At 35.3% G+C, this 21,375-nt stretch overlaps 2 protein-coding genes across 5 annotated transcripts; one reads left to right on the forward strand and one right to left on the reverse strand.

Moving 5' to 3' along the window:
- Positions 1 to 486: 486 nt before the first annotated feature.
- LOC116734703 (protein yippee-like 5) lies at positions 487 to 3,091 on the reverse strand. 2 transcript variants are annotated; one of them, XM_032586235.1, is made up of 3 exons: positions 2,928 to 3,091; positions 1,926 to 2,074; positions 487 to 1,432 (listed from the first exon to the last, which is right to left on the reverse strand). In XM_032586235.1, exons 2-3 carry the CDS (start codon positions 2,064 to 2,066, stop codon positions 1,211 to 1,213), a joined length of 363 nt encoding a protein of 120 aa, XP_032442126.1. In that variant the 5' UTR covers positions 2,067 to 2,074; positions 2,928 to 3,091; the 3' UTR covers positions 487 to 1,210. The 2 variants fall into 2 exon arrangements, with proteins under 2 accessions (XP_032442126.1, XP_032442125.1); XM_032586234.1 differs by having other exon boundaries at positions 2,871 to 3,028.
- A 4,737-nt stretch (positions 3,092 to 7,828) lies between these two features.
- Positions 7,829 to 21,085, forward strand: LOC116733719 (phospholipase B1, membrane-associated-like). Of its 3 annotated transcripts, none has more exons than XM_032584525.1 (42): positions 7,829 to 7,958; positions 8,300 to 8,350; positions 8,591 to 8,651; positions 8,731 to 8,765; positions 9,523 to 9,601; positions 9,697 to 9,748; positions 10,384 to 10,470; positions 11,217 to 11,282; positions 11,377 to 11,438; positions 11,618 to 11,693; positions 11,872 to 11,973; positions 12,131 to 12,208; positions 12,306 to 12,377; positions 12,492 to 12,566; positions 12,657 to 12,717; positions 13,216 to 13,274; positions 13,351 to 13,424; positions 13,555 to 13,598; positions 13,700 to 13,808; positions 13,938 to 13,989; positions 14,129 to 14,209; positions 14,298 to 14,363; positions 14,443 to 14,543; positions 14,650 to 14,731; positions 14,813 to 14,917; positions 15,879 to 15,974; positions 16,081 to 16,152; positions 16,293 to 16,370; positions 16,613 to 16,673; positions 16,869 to 16,927; positions 17,164 to 17,231; positions 17,313 to 17,356; positions 17,597 to 17,696; positions 17,782 to 17,833; positions 17,914 to 17,994; positions 18,070 to 18,135; positions 18,233 to 18,327; positions 19,185 to 19,266; positions 19,361 to 19,465; positions 19,551 to 19,646; positions 19,734 to 19,808; positions 20,519 to 21,085. In XM_032584525.1, exons 1-42 carry the CDS (start codon positions 7,898 to 7,900, stop codon positions 20,783 to 20,785), a joined length of 3,288 nt encoding a protein of 1,095 aa, XP_032440416.1. In that variant the 5' UTR covers positions 7,829 to 7,897; the 3' UTR covers positions 20,786 to 21,085. The 3 variants fall into 3 exon arrangements, with proteins under 3 accessions (XP_032440416.1, XP_032440417.1, XP_032440418.1); XM_032584526.1 differs by having other exon boundaries at positions 12,134 to 12,208; XM_032584527.1 differs by having other exon boundaries at positions 10,387 to 10,470.
- The last annotated feature ends 290 nt before the right edge of the window (positions 21,086 to 21,375 follow it).

Below are 21,375 nucleotides of genomic sequence, written 5' to 3' on the forward strand. Positions count from 1 at the left end.
AAAATACCTAATAAACATAATATAAAAAATAAATAAATATATTTTTTATTTTGCATGGAAATAAATTATAATAATTGATCAGTCTGCTCTTTACTTTCTCAATTTAGTGGTTGTTTTGATTAAAATTCATAGTGAAAAACAAAAATTGGATGTTCAATTATTTTGTGGTTTGTTTTGGCAGACAAAATCCCCTTTTAAATATCAGCTCATGAATTCTAAAAAGCTTTAATTATCACTATAAGATGAAATTACATATTTGTTCAACTGACTTGTTAAAATGCAGAATTTAAAGTTGAGGGCTTGGGTCTGACTTGGGATCCGAATCTCTTACCTTGGACGTCACCTTAACTTGCATATCTTTACTTGGAAAATGATTTATGGTGTGAAAAACAGTAGCTTGGTCCAACCTCTGCCCATTAAGACATGTAATAAGAATGTTTCAATTGCTTTATTTTTTGTCTAGAAAGACTAGCATGGCACCAGATATTCTTGGAATAACTAGGATTTTATTACGGTATTCTAAAAAATAATAAATGAAACAATACAAATGAAGTAGGCATCAAAAAATTAATGTAATATTTGAAAGACAAGCTTTGTATTAGATGTGCACTGAATTCCATATTTAAATAAATTTTGGTTGCAGGAAGCTGACAGATGCGAAGCATGTTATGTTTGTTTGGTGAAATGCATTTTATTGCAATAAGTTAAAATAATAACATTTTACAGGCCCAAACCAACAACTGTTTCTCTGAACAGCATAAATAACGAAATAGGCAAAGAATCACACCAAAAAGAACTAGAAATATGTGTTTCAAAAGAAATTGTTACTCACCCTTTAAACAAGGGTAACTGGAGCAAAAATGCATCAATAATCTTAACTGTTTCAGTTGTTAAACTTAAAGCCCAACTTTTGTCTGAGCTTCATACGGTAATTTAGGAGAAAATCCTCCTCATCTGGGAGTAACAGCTGACCTCCCACCAAACCTAAACAACACTGCAGCCTACTGGGCATGCAATGAATCTGTAGGAAATTTGAAATGGGCAAAAACAGCAACACAGTTCACCCTTAGCTCTGATTTTCCCACAAACACCCAGATCAGGATTTTATTCTGGTGCAGCTCTACTCACAAAAAGATCACTGTCCATGCAAGGGTGTGTACTACTGCTGGAGGTAAAAGCTGCATGACTGTAAGCACACCGATAGAGAAACTCAAGAGGTGTCAGATGGAACGTGCTCGAAGCCTTCGCTCTCCCTCACCAACGCCCTCTCCAGGATTATTCGGCCCTCCTTGTATCGCTGACTCTCCTCGGTGGCAAACTCGTACATCCAGCCCAGCTTGCTGTTGCAGTTCTTGCAGCTGACGTCTCGCACCATATGTCTTCCCGTCAGCATGACTCTATCCTGCACTTCGCTGTGCTGCAGATTCACAACCTGAAGGGAAACAGTTGTGATTATTATCACTGGACTGTGAATAAGAAATTGACTTACCCCAACAAACTACAATGAGATTCCGAAATCATATGTAAAAGCTGTTTGTCTGAATGCTAAAATGTTGGATGAACTGAGAAACCTCTAATTTCCGTATTTCTTTTTCAAAATCGAACTTTACGTTCCATCTGTAACTTTTAAGCACCGAGTTCCACAGGGTTCTGTCCTTGGTCCCATTTTATTCGTGTCCTATTTATTTATTTTTTATCTTTGTGTCTTTTGTTGCTTTCCTATTAAACACTGTGCAATGTTTATGTGGAAAAGCCATATTAAGGTAGGAGTTGTTCATTAGGAAAATCTTAAAATGTTCCTATAGGTAAAGTGCAGATTCAAATTAAATATACAAGTCAAAGGATACTAATTATAATCAATTTAAATTTCTGCAGTACAGCATTTCGACAGTTTGTCATGCAAGCACCATGATGCGCATAGGCACCTTATTAAAGAGGAAAGCTCTGCCAGTTGCCCCTGTGAAGCGCGTTGAGATGAGTTCAGCACGGTTGGTCAGAATGGTGTCACAATTGGCACAGGAGAAGAGGCGACTCCCGCCGATGTGATCCAGGAAGATGCGGCCCATTTTCTCAACTGGTGGGACAAAAGCAAAGCTCAAGTTTAGAAGAAGCAGAACCCAAGAAAGGAAAACTCACCTACTTAAATGTAAATGGCAGCAAAACATCTGAATAATACCAGATGCTTGTTTAAATAGGATCAACTTCTGTACTTCAAAGATTTATGCAAATATCTGATTGATTTGAACATTACAGTGTCCTCTGCTCAAACTGCCAATAGCAACGTCATTTCATCATTTTTTATGATGTTGAGGAGATTTCTAGCTGCTCATCTGCATTTTAATAATATTTCATAGAATAACACAAGACCATTTTAAACATATTCCTTCTTGGTTCAATAATGGCATTAGCCTTAAACTGTATCCTGTTTTGGTTACATTTTGGACATTTAAACACAAACATATCTGAGAATATTTTTATCACAGTTTGCAGTTAGATTGATGAGCAACAGAAATATTAAACAGATGATTTTCTGCAATAATAATAAAGTATCAACGTTTTGAAACAATCCACTCGCTACCTAACCTGTGACACTCTTTTATCCTGAATTTATATTGATCACCTGAAGGCAACCTCGGGCCTGGTTTACTGCTAGCTACATCACTGTAATTCAGTTTCCACTCGACGTTTGAAAATCTGTAGTTTTTGTGCGAACTAATGTACATAATAATAAACATTAACTTTAGGCAATGCCCCATTATTAATCAGAAAACAGTCTAAAACAATGACATCGTACTTTTCATGCTTCTACTTAGAGCTAATGTTTACATCAAAATGCCAAACAGTCAAAAGGTGACCTTACAATATCTTACCTGGTAACTTATAAAGACGATAACTGAAAAGTATTTTCAAATCGAAATGTAACTCACTCTTCGCCTTTATCCTCTAGAAAACTATAATTCTTTGTCTTCTCTGCTTTGTTTTCGTGAGAACAGCGTCCTAGACGACGAACGTAAATTTAGCAAATACGTCAGTCGGAGTTTCCGCTGAAGACTTTCAAAAACAAATTTTGAGCGAATCTATTTTGTAATATAATGAATAATTTACTTTATATTTATATTGATAATAACACTTGACAGAATTTCTCAAAATTTAAATGCCTGAACTGCCTGTGTTGCTTTTTTAAACTTGGTCTATTAAAAAAAGCTCTTTTACTTTGGTAGTCAGACCTCCTCTTGTACAAATAACTTTACTTAGTGCACGAGAGTTCCCATTTTGTGACGTAGAAGCATCCCAATCCTCTCATTGGTCACAGAGAATTGCCACATGTTGCAAATCTTTGTTTGGGGATGGGTTGGTGGTTGCGTTAAAGCCCTTCAGTTAAAGGAGTCGAGCATTTTGTTGTGTTTTCATTCTCAGAAATAAGCAATATAAATAAAATATAACTGTTATAGTTTGAAAATTATTAGCGTACCATTTGTATCATTCAGGGCAGAGAACATGTTTTCACAGCGATACAGGACGATAGGCCTATGCAGCAGCAGAAGCTGAATTGACAACCGGTCATGTAGAGGAAGTACATCAAAAATGTATTTCACGGTGAAAACGTTAGCAGTATATTTTATGGTTTAAAAAATAAGCTGTGATAGATGCTGCTGTTATGTTAAAAGATGCTGCTGTTATGTAAAAAGTTTGTGCTTAACTCTTTAAAGTAAAATACATGCTTTGTACGTTTTTTATTCTGTTGCAGTTATATAAAAAGGCATTACAACATTTAATTTCTCTCTGGATTTAATGCGGCGTTTTGGAATTGAACTGAATTGAAGATGTTCAATTCAGTATAATTGTTAAAAGAATCACCTGCCTTTTTTCCATATTTCAAATGTGGAAAAAAACAAAGAGGGTCACTGTAATACCCGTATGATCTTTCATAGCATATAATATGTACATTACATTAGCAACCGTACCAGCACATTGCAAAAATATCCAGCTGATCTAAACATAGCTAGGCATTCCTTTAAACCTGTCCCAAACTCTTGTGAAACAAATCTATCATTTATTGTCACATAAATTACCTGTTTTGTTGGGTCCATTCTTTAATTGCATCTATTCATTTTATCACTTTAATAACCAAGATAAATATTTAGGAGCTATTGAGCTGCGCTTGGCGTGCCAGTTAGTGATAATTCTAAATCACTTTGGCATCAATCAAACCAAGCAGCACTTTCTAACTGGCTATAAGATCAAGATAGTCACACCTGTTATGACATCAGACAACAAACCTTTCTCCCAAGCAATGGATTATCTTTTGTGATTAACAACATCTAAATAAGTGATTTACCTGAGAATTATACAAGGATTAATTTTAAGATGCACAACAACAAAGTACATTTAAGGTTCATAACTGTGGGCTTTCCTGCTCAATCTCCAGCAGTGAGGTGATGGATGCAGTTTTCAAGCTTTCAATCTGAATTTTGATCAGATTTGTGAACTTTGCAGTAATCTGTACCACCCATCTGGTAGACTGTCAGTCTGATATCTGTAATCTCAGACATGGGATAACCTTTTCTTTTTACATTTCTCTTGGTTCCACCCATGTGTGCAAATGAACTTTTCTTGTTTCTATTCATAATGTCAGCCTAAAGCATTATTGCCTGAGTCCTGTAGGCCTCAGGCAATTATGCTATTAGGCTGACAAAAACAGATGTTTCATGCTTGTTTATTAACAATTGTATGTTTATTTCAGAACTATATTGGGGATGTCTTATTTTAGACATATAAAACTGAGAAACCTCTAATGAAAGTCAAATATTTTGAATAATGAACAAATAGTTAGTGAACAATCAAATCAAGTTCTTCCATTTTTTTCTTTACCCTTTATTTTAAGGATTTAAGATAGTGTTAAACTTTTTACAGATCTTGTAACTGAGAAAGAAAATCAAGGAACAATGTTTCTCATTACATTTTGTTCCAACATAGCATAACAAAATCTTGGAACATTTGATCAAATGTCCATATTTTTACATTAAACTGTTGGCAGCTGGGTCAATATTTTTTTCCTATGAGTTTATATCTAAGATTTATATTAGTCCTCAGCACAATTTACATTTTTGCATCTGCATCTTTTCCAGTTTTTACTCGTTTTGTGACAAATCTTAATGCTTTTTCTCTGAACAAATCCCATATCAATTGTGCTTAAGTTCAAATTCAGAAGTGAAGTGGAGAGAGGATGGTGCTTTTATTGTGCATCATTCACATCTGTTGCATAAAATATTTTCTGTTAAGGGCCGCTTCAAAACAGCCAAGACATCTTATCTGTGCAAAGATTAGAAAGAATCAGATAAACAGCACCAAGCTTCATCAGGGGCTTCAGACTGAGCCTATGTCCTTGACATAAGATAAGGTGCCATAAAGGTGGTGCAGACTAATATCAGGATTATAACTACAGTAGAGTGAGTGTTCATAGTTATGCATAGGCCGTTGATAATCACTGTATTTTTACATTGTAGGCTATAAAAAAATCAGGTAGATCTATCAACAAAACATTAATTTCCTCTTATGTCATGTTGTCCTTCACCTTTCCAATCGAAAGGCAGATAGGGGACTTACTTTTACAATGTTGAAGAATCACTGTTATATAAATGAACAGTTAAATTCTTGGCTGGTAAATGCTAATGTTGCTAATAATTATATTGTTAATATTGTATTCCAACAATGCAACTTTGACTTGGTATTATTTTTTTTCCCATTACATCATTTATCTCACTGTCATTTGAATGAATAATCAAATCAGAGGCCATACGTCATTTAATTCTGTTTAGTAAAACAAATGTTGAATGTGAATAATGGAAGCCAACTGAATCTCACCTAAAACAATGCTATGGACGGACACAATTGTGAATCACCAAATATACTCAGAGTTTGACATTAGGTAAATTATCACGACGTCCAAGTTCGTTGAGGATTTAGAAAAACACTTGTAATAAACAATCAAACAAACAAAAAAAAACAGAAATCATCTGAGGGCTCAGGAACTCCCAGTCATGTACAAAAGCCTTTATTCCTTTTCCTTTTGTTCCAAGGCTTGCTTGTAATCCACTTATTACAAAGTCACACTTTCCACGTTTTGCTTTATTTTAATCTTGGAAAAGTACCAAAAAATTGGGTTGACCGATGAACGAAAGATGCAGCACCAGCAATGTGATTCCCAAAGAGCCACAGGAAGGAAACTTGGCAATACCTGTAGAATAAACTGAAAGATGATACAAGCCCCAGACCTTTAAAAGTTTTTATAAATAAAGTACTACCTAAATGCTGCACACCTCCATTTTCCCTCTTCCCTTGTTTTTTAAGCACACAGTAAAAGATGCACTCTCTTTTTCCATTTGTTCTATGCCTGCAAAGACAAACTTTAAAAGATGTTCTATTTAAGATCAGTAATACATGTGAATGGTTTTTTTCTCATGAAGGAAATGTTTATGTACCATTTGGATGTGTAACCTTCTATGTTTGGTTTGATGACTAAGAGTAAATTCAACACGCTTCATTTTAAGGACAAATAACAACGGAAAATTTAGCCATTTTTTGAGTTTCAGTATGAATCACTTTAAAAACGACTAGGTATAATTACAAACAAGGCTTTGGTAGAAAAAAACCCTCACAGTGCTATTATGGTTTCTGATAAGTATAGGCAATATATCAGCAGAAGTAGACATTCTTATAACTACAAGTTTCTGTGTGGGTGCAGTTAACTTTAAATTTGTTCTGAGTTTTAAAGAATGAATACATTTCCCTTAGTTCACAATCTTTTAAATTGAAAGAGTTGCACAGATTTTGTCAGGTCTAAATACCTATTAGAGACAATTTGAACAAATACAGGAAAGACAAGAGAGTTAGATTCTTTGTTTCTCGCGAGGAGAGCAGACAGAGATGTGTTTACAGTTACAAATCTTCGACCGCTCTGCCACACATCTGTCTGTTCCTCTCTTTTATTGATCTTTAGGAACCCTGCCACAAGAGGCGCTGCAACTCTAAAAGGGTGGAGTCAAAACATTCATCACATGGTTGCAGCGCTAAATAACATTCACTTCTAGACACATGTTATCTATACTCTAGCTCCCTTTTGCTTCCAAGAACGGCGTTGAATAAGACACGTTGCATAGCTTCAAAGCAGCGGCTTTGTATCACAAAGAAGCACAGAGCAGAGTTTATTGTCAGGCATGTAAAACTCTGCTGGGAGCAATTAACACCTCTGTCTTGTAGGAAGTCTTGCAGGGCAACAGCTGCTGAGAGTAGCTGTCACCCCTATTTCCCAGGGAAGTCTCAGGATAGAATCAAAGTTATTTAACACACAGAAACATTATCTAAATGTAACTACAAGGCTACATGATACAACAAATATTTGATAATTACTAATAATACAATTTACCTAACAGATTTTTAACATCTAAATCCACAAATTGCCTCCTTTTTTTGGTTGCACTGTTGCCTTGCAGTGAAAAGGACCTGATTCAGCCTGACATCGTTTTGCATGGGGTTTGCATTTTCTCCCTGGGCATGCATACGTTTATTCTAACATTTATTAGTAGGTATGGAAAGCATGGATTGCTCTAATTTTCCTAATCTCCTAATGTAATAACAATAATCCAAAAACAGAATCTTGAAACGCTACAAAACATGACATTGCTTTCAAGGAAAGTTTCATTCATAACGTCTGTTCGATCATTTCAATAGAAAACCTCACAGCTGCGTCCTTTGAACAAATGAACAGTCCAGTCTCCTCCTCTTTATGGAGGCTTCTGATGCTTGCCGTCTCAGGCAGTAAGTGATAATGACAGTGAAAGACCGTTAAGAGTAGAGAGCGGTGAATGCAGAGAAGGAGAGACAACAGCAACAACAAATGGGAAAGATGTTTCAGCAGCTGCTTCTGATCTCCCTGCTGGGTTTCACATGGGCAACAGGTCTCTATTGACTATGCTACTTCATAATCAAATTCAGTTTAGTATTCAGGCTTAAATATAGTAAGTGATGATTAAGTTTAACTGATGACAGTTGTCTCAGGAGCATTCAAAAATCTTATATTTGTATAATGTATTTTTTGCATAGTATATTTGATCACATACACTTTACATTCTGAATTGGATAGTTATCAGTTATCAATTATCAATAATCCGCTGCACATTTGTGTCATTAAGGTTTCTGTTTATTTGATCACAAACATTTATTGTCTGGATAAAGATAAAATGCTGTAGACATTACATTTTCTACATAAAATTAAAATGTCTTATTATTTCCTTATTAGCTGGACTGCCTTGCCCCCAGGTATTTCCTTCCAAGCAGCCTCCATTAACTGGTAAGTTTCCTGTCCAGATTTACTCCCAATTCATTTTTGTTGCTCATATTAAAAGAAAAAAAAATTATGTGATGGGAATAAATTGTATATTTCATAGTATTTGATTATTGAAGTCCTTCTTTAAAGGAATGTTATCAATTTCTGCAAACATTTTTCAATAATTGCACAACTTCCCTAAGCTTTTTCTGACTTCTGCAATTTTAAACATAAGCAAATACATCTTTATATCTTCTTCTCAAGCTGACACAGTCAGACCATCTGATGTAGCAGTGCTTTCCTATGTTGGAGTTCAAGAACAAAGGTGAGAAATGACTATGATTTTTTAATACAGTAAAGTCTCTTGAAAGATCTGAAATTCCCTCTTTGGTCTTCCTCTGCAGCACTGAGCTGTCAACGGTCTTATCAAAACTCACAGGTATGTTCCTGCTTTTATTTTTTCTGTTTTCATCATTACTGTGAAATTCACTCACCCAGGATTTCCTTGTTCTTGGTTTTTTCTACTCTTTAATGGGAACTATACATTCCAGCTTCTTCCTGTTCTATTTGTTTCATTAGACATAAACTCTTCTGAGATTTATCATAGATTTTATTGCACCACTTTGCACTATCTTTACCACACTGATATTGACATTAGCTGAGAAAGTATCATAGATCCACGCATTGTCTGTATTTGCTCAGGTTTGGGTGGTTGCCGGGGAGTTTGGTGGGCTGTGGGCTGGTGCTGTCTCCAGCTGTCACTGAGCAAGAGGGGCTTACTTTGGACAAGTCAACTGTGTTTGCTCTTTGCAACACAGTATCATGCACACACACAATTTATGGAGACAAATTTACCTAGCCTGCATGTTTTTGGACAGTGGGAGGAAGTTGGAGTACCCTGAGAGAACCCATGACAAGATTCAACCTTCCTGGAACAAAGCAGCACAGCCCTAATTCAGCTGCCACTGTTATAAAAGCTTTTTAAAATCTGGATTACTGGCATAAACTGCCTGAAATAAGAAACAGTGGTTTGGAATTAAATTTTCACAGACTGAAATGTTGTTGTATATTATAACTCTGTGCTTTACTGTACATGCTGAGTTGTTGCTTAAATTCCAAATTGTTGCAAGTTAGAGTTTTGATGCTTAACTCCTTGTGTTTTTATTTATTCATTTTCTCCTCCTGTTCTTGAACAGAGCTGATGACTCTGTTCAGTCCTGGACTAGTGACTCCCATCTCAGAAGACAAACGCATCCCTCAGTTTCTACAACGTGGGTACGAAGTTTTTTCTTGTCACATAATCATTCGTGATTCTGAATGCTTCAAGTTATGTCTTTTTATTCTTATTGAAAATCTCTTACTATTTACAGCACACTGGTGGACCAAGCAAACGAACTGTCCCTTTACTTACAGAGCAATAAGGTAAAAACGATTTAACTTTATCTTAAATCGTTAATTTCAATTTAATTCTCGTCTTTAGACATTTTTGCTACAATGCTTTCCTACCACAGCTAGGAAAAGAAAACATCTTTGGTAAAGAGGCAAACATCATTGTTTGGATAAAAATACATACTTTTTAAATTTAGTCCAGTAAAGGAAAATACCGCTCTAAATACAATGCATTTAAAGCATTTTGTCTGTTACAAGTGGAATCTTTATTTTATTTTAGTTTATGTTCATGGTTTCCTTTTTCTTTCTTGCTGTCACTCTTATATATTATAAGATATATTATCCTGATTTGTGGAGTGCATGACTGATAGTTGTGCTGTCAGCAGATGTTCTCATCTTATCTGTGAATCTGTTTAATCTTTTTTCACTTTACAATAATGGATTACTTTGTGATGATCTGTCACAGGAACGCTCCAAATAATACATTGATGTTTGTGGTTGTATTTGGGACAAAATTTGAAGTGTGTCAATATTGTTGCAACACACTACATAATTTGCCATTTAAACACCATTTATATAGTGTCATGGCGTCTAATCTCATCTAATATAGTGTAGATAGACTAATACTGACTGAAAAATAAAAAAAAAAGTGATCTGATTTCCTCCAGCAGGGCACTGATGAGAATCAAGACTGGAAGTTGGTGCTTCTCTTTGTTCAGCTGGATCAACTCTGTGCCTGTGAGCAGCAGGAGCAGGTAAACAATGCATTTGGATAAAAGGGAAGAAGAGAAAAAAAGCAACAAATCTGTCTCCAGGGTTTAATACAGGCAATCTAGAGTTTAAACATACATCAGAAATGTATGGAGAGTTCCAAATACCTGACTGGCAACTTTACGCCTCAGTTGAATTAGAGTACTTGTAATATTAATTAGTAACTTTTTTTCATCACATACTTCTTGTGATTAAGTCATGTCAAGAAAAGTTCAGGAGTGAGAGTTGGACTGTGATAAGGAGATAATATCTGGACTCTGTAACTTTAAACCTCTGAAACAACACTCTAATAAACAAGTGATTTTTATTGGTGGCCTTTGAAGTTAAGGCTCTAAGCAACTGATAGAGTCACGTTTATAATTTATCTTTCCGCTTCAGTATCTAATTATGTTACCAGCTTGTTTGTTGTTGACTCAGTTGCATTGTGTAATTAAAGTCTTTATACTCTCTGTTAAGACATTATTTACGTGTAGATGTCAGTCATGTACAAAGCAGAATTAAACAAGATGCAATCTGATTCACATTAGTGCTTCATAGAAACTTATTTATGTGTAAATATTTCCTGAAAAAAGAACTTCAAATTGACTAAAGCATAATGAAAATTTGCAGCCGGCAATTTTTAAAAAAAAAATGCATCACATAGTTTCTTGGTAATTTTGTCCACATACACACATTCTGAAGTATCAGTCAAGAAATTATTCACAAAGCAATCTTTGTGCCTTTGCTGCAGATCTCATCTCTTCTCAAACAAGTGGTTGAGGAGGTAGATAATGCTCTGCAGTTGCTCCACTCTCAGGTATATTGCAAATTAAATAGTGTCATTGCTCTTTTGCAGTAATTTAAGAGACAGTATAATATGTATAATGTACTTTTACTTGTAATTGTTGCAGCTGAAAAAGACCATTGTCAGTGTGGCATTGTGGGATGGAGGACTAAACACATTCCAGACAAAGTAAGCAGCACCAAAGGAAAGAATCAGAGATTAATAATGCTGGTCTCAAAGAGAAAAGTGGAAAATAGTCTGCTATGAGTATTTAGATTACTATTTTTAAAAAGCTGTATTTTGAGCATGTTTTTGATTGTTCTTAATAGCTTGATAGGTTTTGTTGAGTAAATGTGTTTTGCTTACAGGATGTGCCCATGCACACACACATACACCGACGGAGAACTCAAGCTTCAGAGGGCCATGCTGACTCACACCCTGCAAGTAGGTTTCTCATTCTCACCAAATAATGCTTCTTTCTTTTTAATAAGATCTACTTAGTTGTAGAGTGAGCTGTTGCATAACGCCTTGAAAATGTTTGCTAAATTCTTATAAGAAAAAAGGAGTCGGAATAATTTCAAACTGTTTTAAAACAAACCGCTCTTTTCTGTTTTTTTTCCAGGAGTTGCTGGATGAGCTGATGGTAAAGAAACATTGGTACAGAGACAGAGATGACTTCACTGTCACTCTTCAGGCGACTCCTCTCATCAGAGGCCTGTCATCTGTGAGTCTAAGTTGCTGATGTGATCTTTTTACATTTTGTCTTACACTTTCTCTCACAACCAGCATGTAACATAGCTGTATATTTAGCAAAAGGAGAAATGTGATCATATTTTTTATGCTTTACAAAACTATGAATATGTACAAATCTTTGTTGCTAGCAGACTGGAAAGCCTATTGGAGAGTTTGAACCCTCAAAGCGTACTGATGAACTGATGCTACAGTTGTGGAGAAACCTGGTGAGATCTGACATTGTGAAAGTGACACTAACCAACACTTGTAGTCTGTCACTCTCAGAGGATGTTACATCTGTGTGTGTGTGTTTTTTTTTCACAGCTTCAGCCCATGGTCGATCAACGTATTCCAGACCATATGAGAGATGTCCTCACATTACAATGCCCCACTGAAGTGAGTATAAATGCAGAAGGTCAACAAAAACAGTCATATAAGGATTTACAAGTGACATGAAATGTTAATTCTTACTCATTTACTCACTTACTCATACTGTTCCCCATTCACAAGGACCGACCATTCCTGAGGACAGAATTTAACACTCCTTCAAATCACCACAGCAACGCAGACCATCTCATTCAGACTGTAAGAATAATTCACAACCAAACCAAATGGTTTGCCAAGCATTAGGGGTCTCATCTCATTCTGATTATTTTATCTGTGCTTGATAATCAGCATACAGGCACAGAGTTGCCCTGTGAAGATCGCAGTCCTTCATCCTCCATTCCTAATTCAGGTAATTTTATGTGTTAACATTATTATTATATTTTGTTTCAAATAAAATATTTTCATAAATAGTTTTTTGTCTTATTTGGCTCTTGGTATTTTGAGCCATCACACATTTAAACATAGATTAGACCAAACCTTGTTTTTGTTTTGTTTTGTTTTTTTCAAAATGTCTTTCAATCACCAAAGATAAATTGCATAAATACCAGTGGAAACTTGGAAAAATCTGGGCAGCAAGTAAAAGGAGAAGGGAGGTTAACTGCAGCATCATTCACTGGCCCAAGTTGAATGAGGCTTCAGGGGTAAAAAGAACAAACCAACAGCCCCCAGAATATCTAATAATTGAAACTAAAACTTACCCAGCGTATCACTAAAGGAAATTGGTTGTCAAAAAGTGGTACATTTGTGCATTAGTGTGAGTAGACAGTAAACAGTATGTATAATATTGTCAGTGGAATCTAGATTAACACAATCTGACATCGCCTGACATTTTCTTTGTATTTTCTAGTCCATGAACTCCGGCCTGCAGATATCAAAGTTGTGGGAGCTGTGGGGGATTCTTTAACAGTGAGTCATTTTGTTTGTCAGACAGACATTTTGGGTCATGTGTTTTACTGAAGGACTTTCCTTTTCTTTCTGCCAGGCAGGGAACGGCATCGCATCCAGCCCTAGTAACATCCTGGATGTCTTACGTCAGTACCGAGGTTTATCCTGGTGGTATGTCAAGACTCTCTAATTTAATTATTTCAGCATCTTTTTTCGTCTTTTAACTATTATTTTTTCATCATTTTTGGTTAAATAAAGTTAAGGGCACTTTGTGAAAGTAATTTCCTATGTTTGTTGTCAGCATTGGTGGAGATGAAAACCTCACAACTGTTACTACTTTACCCAGTATGTATTTCTGATGACTTCATTAGCAATAAGTAATTTTTGAGAAATATTAATTTTGCATTTAAATGTTCCTCTTTTAAAACAGTATCTGGTTTTTACAGACATTTTAAAACATTTTAACCACGATGTGAAGGGCTACTCGCTTGGTGTCGGTAATCAGGATAATCCACAAGCTTTCCTTAATCAGGCAGTGCCAGGTGCAAAGAGCAAGTAAGTTCTACAGGTGTTTATTTTAGCAACGAGTTACCATTTTTAATTAAAAGTCATTTAATCTTTAGTGGGATAACATAAACATCCTTTACCAATAAATATGATTGTGTTTTGGATTTCTGTTCAAAGGGATATACCATCACAAGTGCGTGCCTTGGTAACAAAGATGAAAAATGACGTTGTAAGTCTACATTTATCTTTTGTAATTCTACAGTGCAACTAGAGGTTGAAAAGATACTTTGAGTTTTGACTTTATTTAATGTAGTGGAATAAAAACAATAAAATTTACTCTTTTTCTCTCTTCATGTTCTTTTCTCCAGAATATTGACTTTGAATCAGACTGGAAGCTGATCACTGTCTTTATTGGTGGAAACGACCTTTGTTCATACTGCGATAATAGTGTGAGTCTCAAATTTGGAAGCGAGAGGACATAATTATGAAGTTATCTCTGATGGTGTGTAAAGAAACACGTTTTCTCCTCATTTACAGATCCTTTACTCAGTGGAAAATTACGTAGGGTTTCTCAAGGAAAGCTTGGACTATCTCCAGAAAGAGGTGCCACTCATTTGACATGGTATTTCCACATCACAGTGGTTGCAACTCTATTAGAACTAACAAAGCTAATCTCTTTCAGGTTCCCCGAGCTCTGGTGAACCTAGTGGAGCCTCTTTACATAACTCCACTTAGAGAAATGCACAGGGACGCGTCACTGAATTGTCCAACATGGCTTATGAAGTGAGTGTCTCCTTACACTCTCCTAAATTATTAGTTATGGTCTGGGTATTTTGAGACATCTAGTTATTAGCTAACCATTAACACTGTGTTACTTCTTCTTTGACAGCATATTGTGCCCTTGTGTGGTAATGCCAGAGCCTAACTCGGAAGCTCTTCAAATTGTGGAAACCGTAAACAGAGGATATCAGGTACAATAAGATATCTAAAAATGATCAGATTAAATAAGTTGATCGTTACTGATGGTTATTATTGCTTCTTTTAACTTCCAGCGTTTGCTGCATGAACTTATTGAGTCTGGCCGATATGATACCCACTCAAACTTCACTGTGGTCATTCAGCCTTTCCTCAGAGACATCGCTTTGCCCAGACTGCCAGTCAGTAATGAAATTCTCTCTTTGATTTGTAAACAATGTTCTATACTTGATCACTCAGTAGATTATGAAATTATTAAATTTTGATAGTGTGGTGTTTTGATTTTGCTTTAAAGTTACTCAATTAAATCTTTTAAAATTCAGATGTATAATTGGTATGTACTACTTAAGTACCTACCTAAGTTTGAATATATTTCACAATTTATGCCTCTACTGGAGAAAATGTGTAAAAAAGCATTTAAATAGATGTTTTATATAAAGACATTGTGGCCATTAAGTCACAAAGTCTTAGTGGTCCTAAAAGTAAGTAAGTGGTGACTTTTTATTTTTGCTTCTCCTCTTGCAGTGTTCCTCGCTATCCGTTACCAGATAAATTTGGGTCCAAGTCAAGCCTTATTTATCAAAACAAGTTTTTTGGTTTTTTTACATGACATTTTATAGTAATATGGAATAACAGTTGAAGCCAGATCCTGATATATGAGGATCAATAAATACCTGCCTTTTTGGAAAGTGTTCTCTTTCCCACTTTAAAATAGGCATCTGTTTACATCTTACTTATATTTTATAGCATATTATACATATATATAATCATGGTTTAAAGATTTTATCAACACTTACCAACTTATAAAAACCACATACACATTTACATTTATTTTATTGAAAATATTCCAAAAGAGTTTTTCCTAATGTGGAATTTTTTCCCCATTGAATTAATGGACCCATAATTAAGGTGGTTATATTTTCCCAAAATTTATTGTGAGCTCATCTTACTGCAACAGGATATGGATTACACCAAAGCCATCAATAATTCTGGAAAGCTTTATATCCTCAGTTTGACTCAGTTTTAAAAACAATCTGAAACATATGCTGAACAGAAATTAAGGCATTTAGGTAGAATTGTTTAAGACATGAAAAGGGAGTCAATGCATTTTAAATTTGATTTGATTTCATTCATCCTGCTTAGGATGGCCGTCCAGATCGGTCTTACTTCAGCCCTGACTGCTTTCATCTCGGCCAGAAAGCCCAAACAGTGTTGGCTCGTTCTCTTTGGAACAACATGGTGGATAACATTTTGTACCTTTGTAATGAAAATAAAGATAATATAATGTATTTTATCATGAATATCCTTAAATGTTGCTCAACTGTGGTTTTTTCCCCCCTTACAGCTGGAACCTCTGGGAAACAAAACCTCCAGCCAGGACTTTAATTCTGCTTCTGAACTGAAATGTTCAACAAATGTATGGAAGTTAATATTTTTTCATATAATCATATATCTCTTGAAATTAGAAAAGTACCATACATTTTGAATTGAATAGTGTTTTTGAAATAGAGTTTATGGTCTTGACATTTTGACGAACAGTTTTCTCTCTCTCTTCAGGAAGACCCCTTTATTCGGACATATAAGAACAGTGATTACATGTATTCTGCACCCTCCCCCAAACCTGATCCTATTACGGCAAGTTTATAATGTTTATGTTGTTTTTATCAAAAATGTATAAAAGCGTTCATTCCAACTGAATGAAAAAGTCGTAAATGATCAACAAATAAAGATGCAATGCAGGCCTTTGTCCTCAGCAGCTCTCTATTTCTTTATATCAAGTGTTTTGTGGATTTTTACTTCAATATTTTTGTAGTCCAGTTTTCTTCTCTTAAACAGCAAATGCAAAAACATATTAATTATGTGTGTCTTTTCCTCAGAATTGGGGAAGCGATTTTTCATGCAACAACTTAGCTCCCTCTGACAGTCAACCAACTTCAGGTGAGACTGTCATCACATATCAGTCAGGATCCATTTGATTATTCTTTCTAAAGATCTAATGGTTTACAGAAGGATTTTCAGAAGTAAATTTTCTTTTTAATATAAGTGCAAATCACTGTTACTGCTTTTTATTGAGTTGAAGCCTGAATTTCTCTCTCTTGTCAGTTGACTGACTTAATTTGTTTTTGTCCTTAGTGCACAAGCTGAGACCATCAGATATTCAGGTGGTGGCAGCACTGGGAGACTCTGTAACAGTAAGTACCAGAAAACACAGACATCTACAATTCTACACTTAAAAATAGAAAACAGAAGGTTCTCTTATGCCAAATATTATTATGGTCAACATTTATGATTTAAAAAAAATAATAATTGCAGCACTTTTGAACTTTGTACTTCGATCAGCATTATAGAATTTGTGAACTGGTGTTTAATCTGCGATCTTAATCCTGTTAAACATCTTACTTCATTTTCTGTGTTCCTCACTCAACAGGCAGGAACTGGTGCAAAATCAAACAGCATTCCTAATCTTAATACAGAATACAAAGGAGTATCATGGAGGTAATATTTTCATTTTAATTAACTTTTCACATTTACATTTTAGCCAAATCATATAATATTTTATTGCATTATATCCTGCAGCATTGGAGGGGATCAAACTTTGGAGACTGTCTCAACACTACCAAGTGAGTTTGTTGAAAACTGCTGTGTCTGGATCAAACTTTCTAACTAGATTCAGTTTGCATTTTGTTGGACTTTTATAATACAAAACTGAATATTTTAGTCCATTGTAGTTTTATTAAAACGTAGCACAGTCTTAATCTTGACTATTTAGTGCAGAGAAAAACTATTATTCCTTGAAAAAAAAGTTAATGATTTAAGATTTTCTTGCACCTGCTTCACTTTCTTTTACTGCGTCTTGCCAGACATCTTGAAGAAGTTCAACCCTGATCTACAGGGTTTCTCCAAAGGAGAAGGGCAACTGCAAAAGGGCTTCAACATGGCTGTTGCTGGAGCAAAGACCTCGTATGCATTTTTTTTCTTTGCTCCTCCTGTTGAGTAGAGCTGTTTAATCTTCCTTATATCTTCCGACATCTCTTTTCTGTCTCAGAGAGCTTCCTGCACAAGTCCAAGCTCTCATTAAGGCCATGAAAGAAAACAAGGTGAGACTTTTCTCTGACCTTTAAAACTCTCTGCATTCCTGATCTGTTCTCCATCCTCAAAATTAGCATGTTTTCAACAGGAGGTGAATTTTGAAAGTGACTGGAAACTTGTGACAATTTTCATCGGAACAACGGATCTTTGTAATTACTGCTACGATCAAGTAAGTTTTCCATATGGTGGATAAATAGCACTTTAATACGGTATTATAACACATTGTTCACTCAATTCTTTGCAGAATAATTTGTCGCCAAAGAAATTTAGCCACAATCTCATGCTTTCGTTGGACATGCTTTACGAAGAGGTAAGGGTTAAAAACTAAAATACATATGTTATGAAGTGCCTACCTACAATGAAGTAAGTTATAATTGTCTTCTCATTTCCTGCTGTGGGGTCTCTAGGTACCGAGGGTGTTGGTAAATCTGGTGGATCTCATGCAGATGGATGTGTTTAAAACTGTCAAAAAGGACACACTGGGCTGTTCACTACAGCAGCGGTTAGTTCTCTATAGCTCATCTTTAAGTGCATACACTTGTGGTTTTAATGGTTAAATATTATTAAATGACAGCTGATGAAAAAATTAATTGAAAGAACAGAAACATATATTTCAGTGTCCAATTAGTCATTTTCTGTAACATTTTATAAATAGCAAAGGTGAAACTTTGCTTATAGGATCACCATGAACTGCAAAAGACTACTGCTTATTATTTTATCAGTAAGACTCAGTTTGAATTTTCCAAATTGTTTTATATCTTTTCACAACATTTTGTTTGCACTGCCAGGACTCTAAATTGATATTGACTTTATTTATCCCTGACAGTTCTTGTGTGATAGTTTCTTTTGTTGGTTTTTATTTTTATGGAGCAGCTGCTTTTTTATTCATTCCTTTACATTCTTCGCTGTTGTAAACTATCTAAGATCTTGTAAGTACATGTTTTGCTTTTTAAGTCTTATTTGTCGGTCCTAGACTTTTATGGAGAGCTTGAATTGTCTTGAAAGCTCTCTCTCAGAAGCTCTCAATTTGGGTCGAGGGAGTTAAAAAATGTTTTTTGGAAATAGTGTTTGGACTTAAGTGTGAATAAGAATTTTCTTAAGAAATGCTTTCTGTTTGTTCCACAAACCCACACTTTAACAGATCACAGTTCTTTGAATGAAACAGACTATTTGACATTTGTCAATCAACTGTTCTGACACCGATTGAAAGCTTCCTATATGGGTAGAAAAAGATCCAGGAAGTGCTATTTAAAGATATGTTGTTTTGTAAAGTATTGCTTAATCTTCAGTGGCAGTTGACCAGCGGTAGAATTAATTATCTTTTGTGCCAAAAGAAACATAGAATGTTTTTTTTTACAGTTTCAGCTGTCACTGTGTTATAAATCCAGCAAACAACGCTCCAGAGATTGAGGAACTGAAACGAATCAATCGAAATTACCAGGTAAAAGCTAAAAGCTGTGTTTTCTAAAAACATATATATATATATTTGTATTATTTTCCAACATGATGCTGAACAAAAGAACTTTGATTTCCAGACTGAGATCAATTATCTAATTTCTGGAGATCGTTATGATGGAAAAGAAGACTTTGCTGTTGTGCTGCAACCCTTTTTCCACTATTCCTTCATCCCTCAAACTGGAGTAAGTCTCTGAACTAATACAACGTAAGAAGTAAAATTAGTTGGTCAAAAACCAAATAATGTTGGACATAACTGATATTCACCAGGTGGGCGAGACAGACACGAGTTTCTTCTCCGTTGATTGTTTCCACCTGAGTGAACGGACTCATGCAGAGATGGCCATCGCACTGTGGAACAACATGGTGAGCTTTCTGCTCTTGTGAACCAAACAGAGGTAGAGTGAATTCACTTCAGTTTTTTTAATATATGTTGTTTTTTTTCTGTTCCAGCTGGAGCCGGTTGGCAGGAAGCAAGACTACAACAACTTCACTCATGACCGTGCCAAGATTCACTGCCCCTCTGAGGTATTTATAGATCTCCCACAGATTTGTGCAGGATTACCACTGTTTGTAAAAGTTTATTATTGGAGAAACATACAGAAAAATATCTCTTGAATACTGTTATTTTTAATAGATTTTATATTTGTGTTCAGCACTTGGTCCATTATGTAGTTTTAAAGCACTGATTGGATATTAAAGAAGTATAAAGACTCAAGGCTTCATTTTCTTGTACATAAATCCTTTCTAGACATAGCCATAAATTAGCTCCATTGTTTCTGATAAGTACAGTCAAATATCCAGGGAAAATTGTGCCAAAAGCTTGCTAATGGTTACAGAAATTGTGCGGTTGAAGGAAACTTGCTAAGAGATTTTCCTCCAAATCTGTGTGGGGTTATATGTAGATCTTTATGTTTTGACTAAAAGCCAAGCATGTATGTATGCCCTGGTGATACATACAGAGCATACATACATTTCTGACTGAAACTTAATATTATAGGATAATGCTGGATTAGTATTTTACTCCAATGTACTTAGATTTTGTTTCCCTTTATGTAACAGTTGCACAATTAAATAATTTATACATGTTGTTTTAATGTTGCCTAATGAACAACTTAGATATACAGTATTTGACAATGAAATCTCCATCAACTCATAACTTCTTCCATCTGTCTCAGATGTGTCTCATCTAACAATTTTTTTTAATAATTTTATAATTATTTCACCTTCCCCTGCAGGAGTCCCCCTTTATCTTCACTAAAGGTAACAGCCAACCAGAACTCCCCAAGACTACTGTTGATCCAGGCATCATCACAACCAGCGCAATCAGTTCCACCATACTGCCAAAGTGTTCCACTCCCCTCCCTGTGTGGGTGCCAGTGGTTGTGGGACTTGTGAGTTTACTGGCAGGCATCATTATGTGCTGGCTCATTATGTCCGTCGTTCAGCGCAAAAAAGGCAAGAAGAGTGCAAAAGCTGCTCAAAATAAAACAACTGGGTTTTAAAGTTATGACATCATTTATGGATATGAAAATTGTTTTTTAGAATAACGACCCTCATAATGGTACCCTCATTTGGTAATAAGATTACGGGGCTCGCTGGGTGGCTTTCGCCAGCAGCGGTTAAGCTACAGTCAGCTCCATTTGGTTGCTCAGCTTCTCTGACGTTTGGTAACTAAGCATTAAGTAATTCTTATTGCATACTGATGTAATTAACTTGCATAAATGTATATGTTTTGTATTTTGCCATCTTCACATTTATTTATTAACAGAATAAAAATGTTTAATTTTGAATGACCAACAAAACTGTGTTGGTTTTATTTCTCCTTAACCTGCAAAATTTGAGTTGGTCCTTCATTAAAAAGCTGTATCAACATCTTTAAATAATATTAATCCCTTTGTATTTAATATTTGTGTTGACCAACACACAATACTAAAGGGCAAAGCTGATCTATAAGTTAACAGCCAAAAATCATGATAATCTGCTGCAGTATAACCTTTTACAGTATAAATATGTTAAATTCTTTTTTCATTTATAAAAAAAAAACAGATAAAAAAATCTTTCTTGACTGTTATTAAGCTTTATATTTTTGTAC

Source organism: Xiphophorus hellerii, chromosome 15, assembly GCF_003331165.1.
Source record: "Xiphophorus hellerii strain 12219 chromosome 15, Xiphophorus_hellerii-4.1, whole genome shotgun sequence".
Lineage (NCBI taxonomy): Eukaryota > Metazoa > Chordata > Actinopteri > Cyprinodontiformes > Poeciliidae > Xiphophorus > Xiphophorus hellerii.

Coding starts and splice junctions, on each gene's coding strand:
- LOC116734703 (XM_032586235.1), bottom strand. CDS start 2,066: ATGGGCCGCATCTTCCTGGATCACATCGGCGGGAGTCGCCTCTTCTCC. Junction 1,433..1,925: donor GAGCTTTCCTCTTTAATAAG/GTGCCTATGCGC, acceptor GTTTCCCTTCAG/GTTGTGAATCTGCAGCACAG.
- LOC116733719 (XM_032584525.1), top strand. CDS start 7,898: ATGGGAAAGATGTTTCAGCAGCTGCTTCTGATCTCCCTGCTGGGTTTC. Junction 11,439..11,617: donor CTAAACACATTCCAGACAAA/GTAAGCAGCACC, acceptor TTTTGCTTACAG/GATGTGCCCATGCACACACA. Junction 16,153..16,292: donor AACTGAAATGTTCAACAAAT/GTATGGAAGTTA, acceptor CTCTCTCTTCAG/GAAGACCCCTTTATTCGGAC.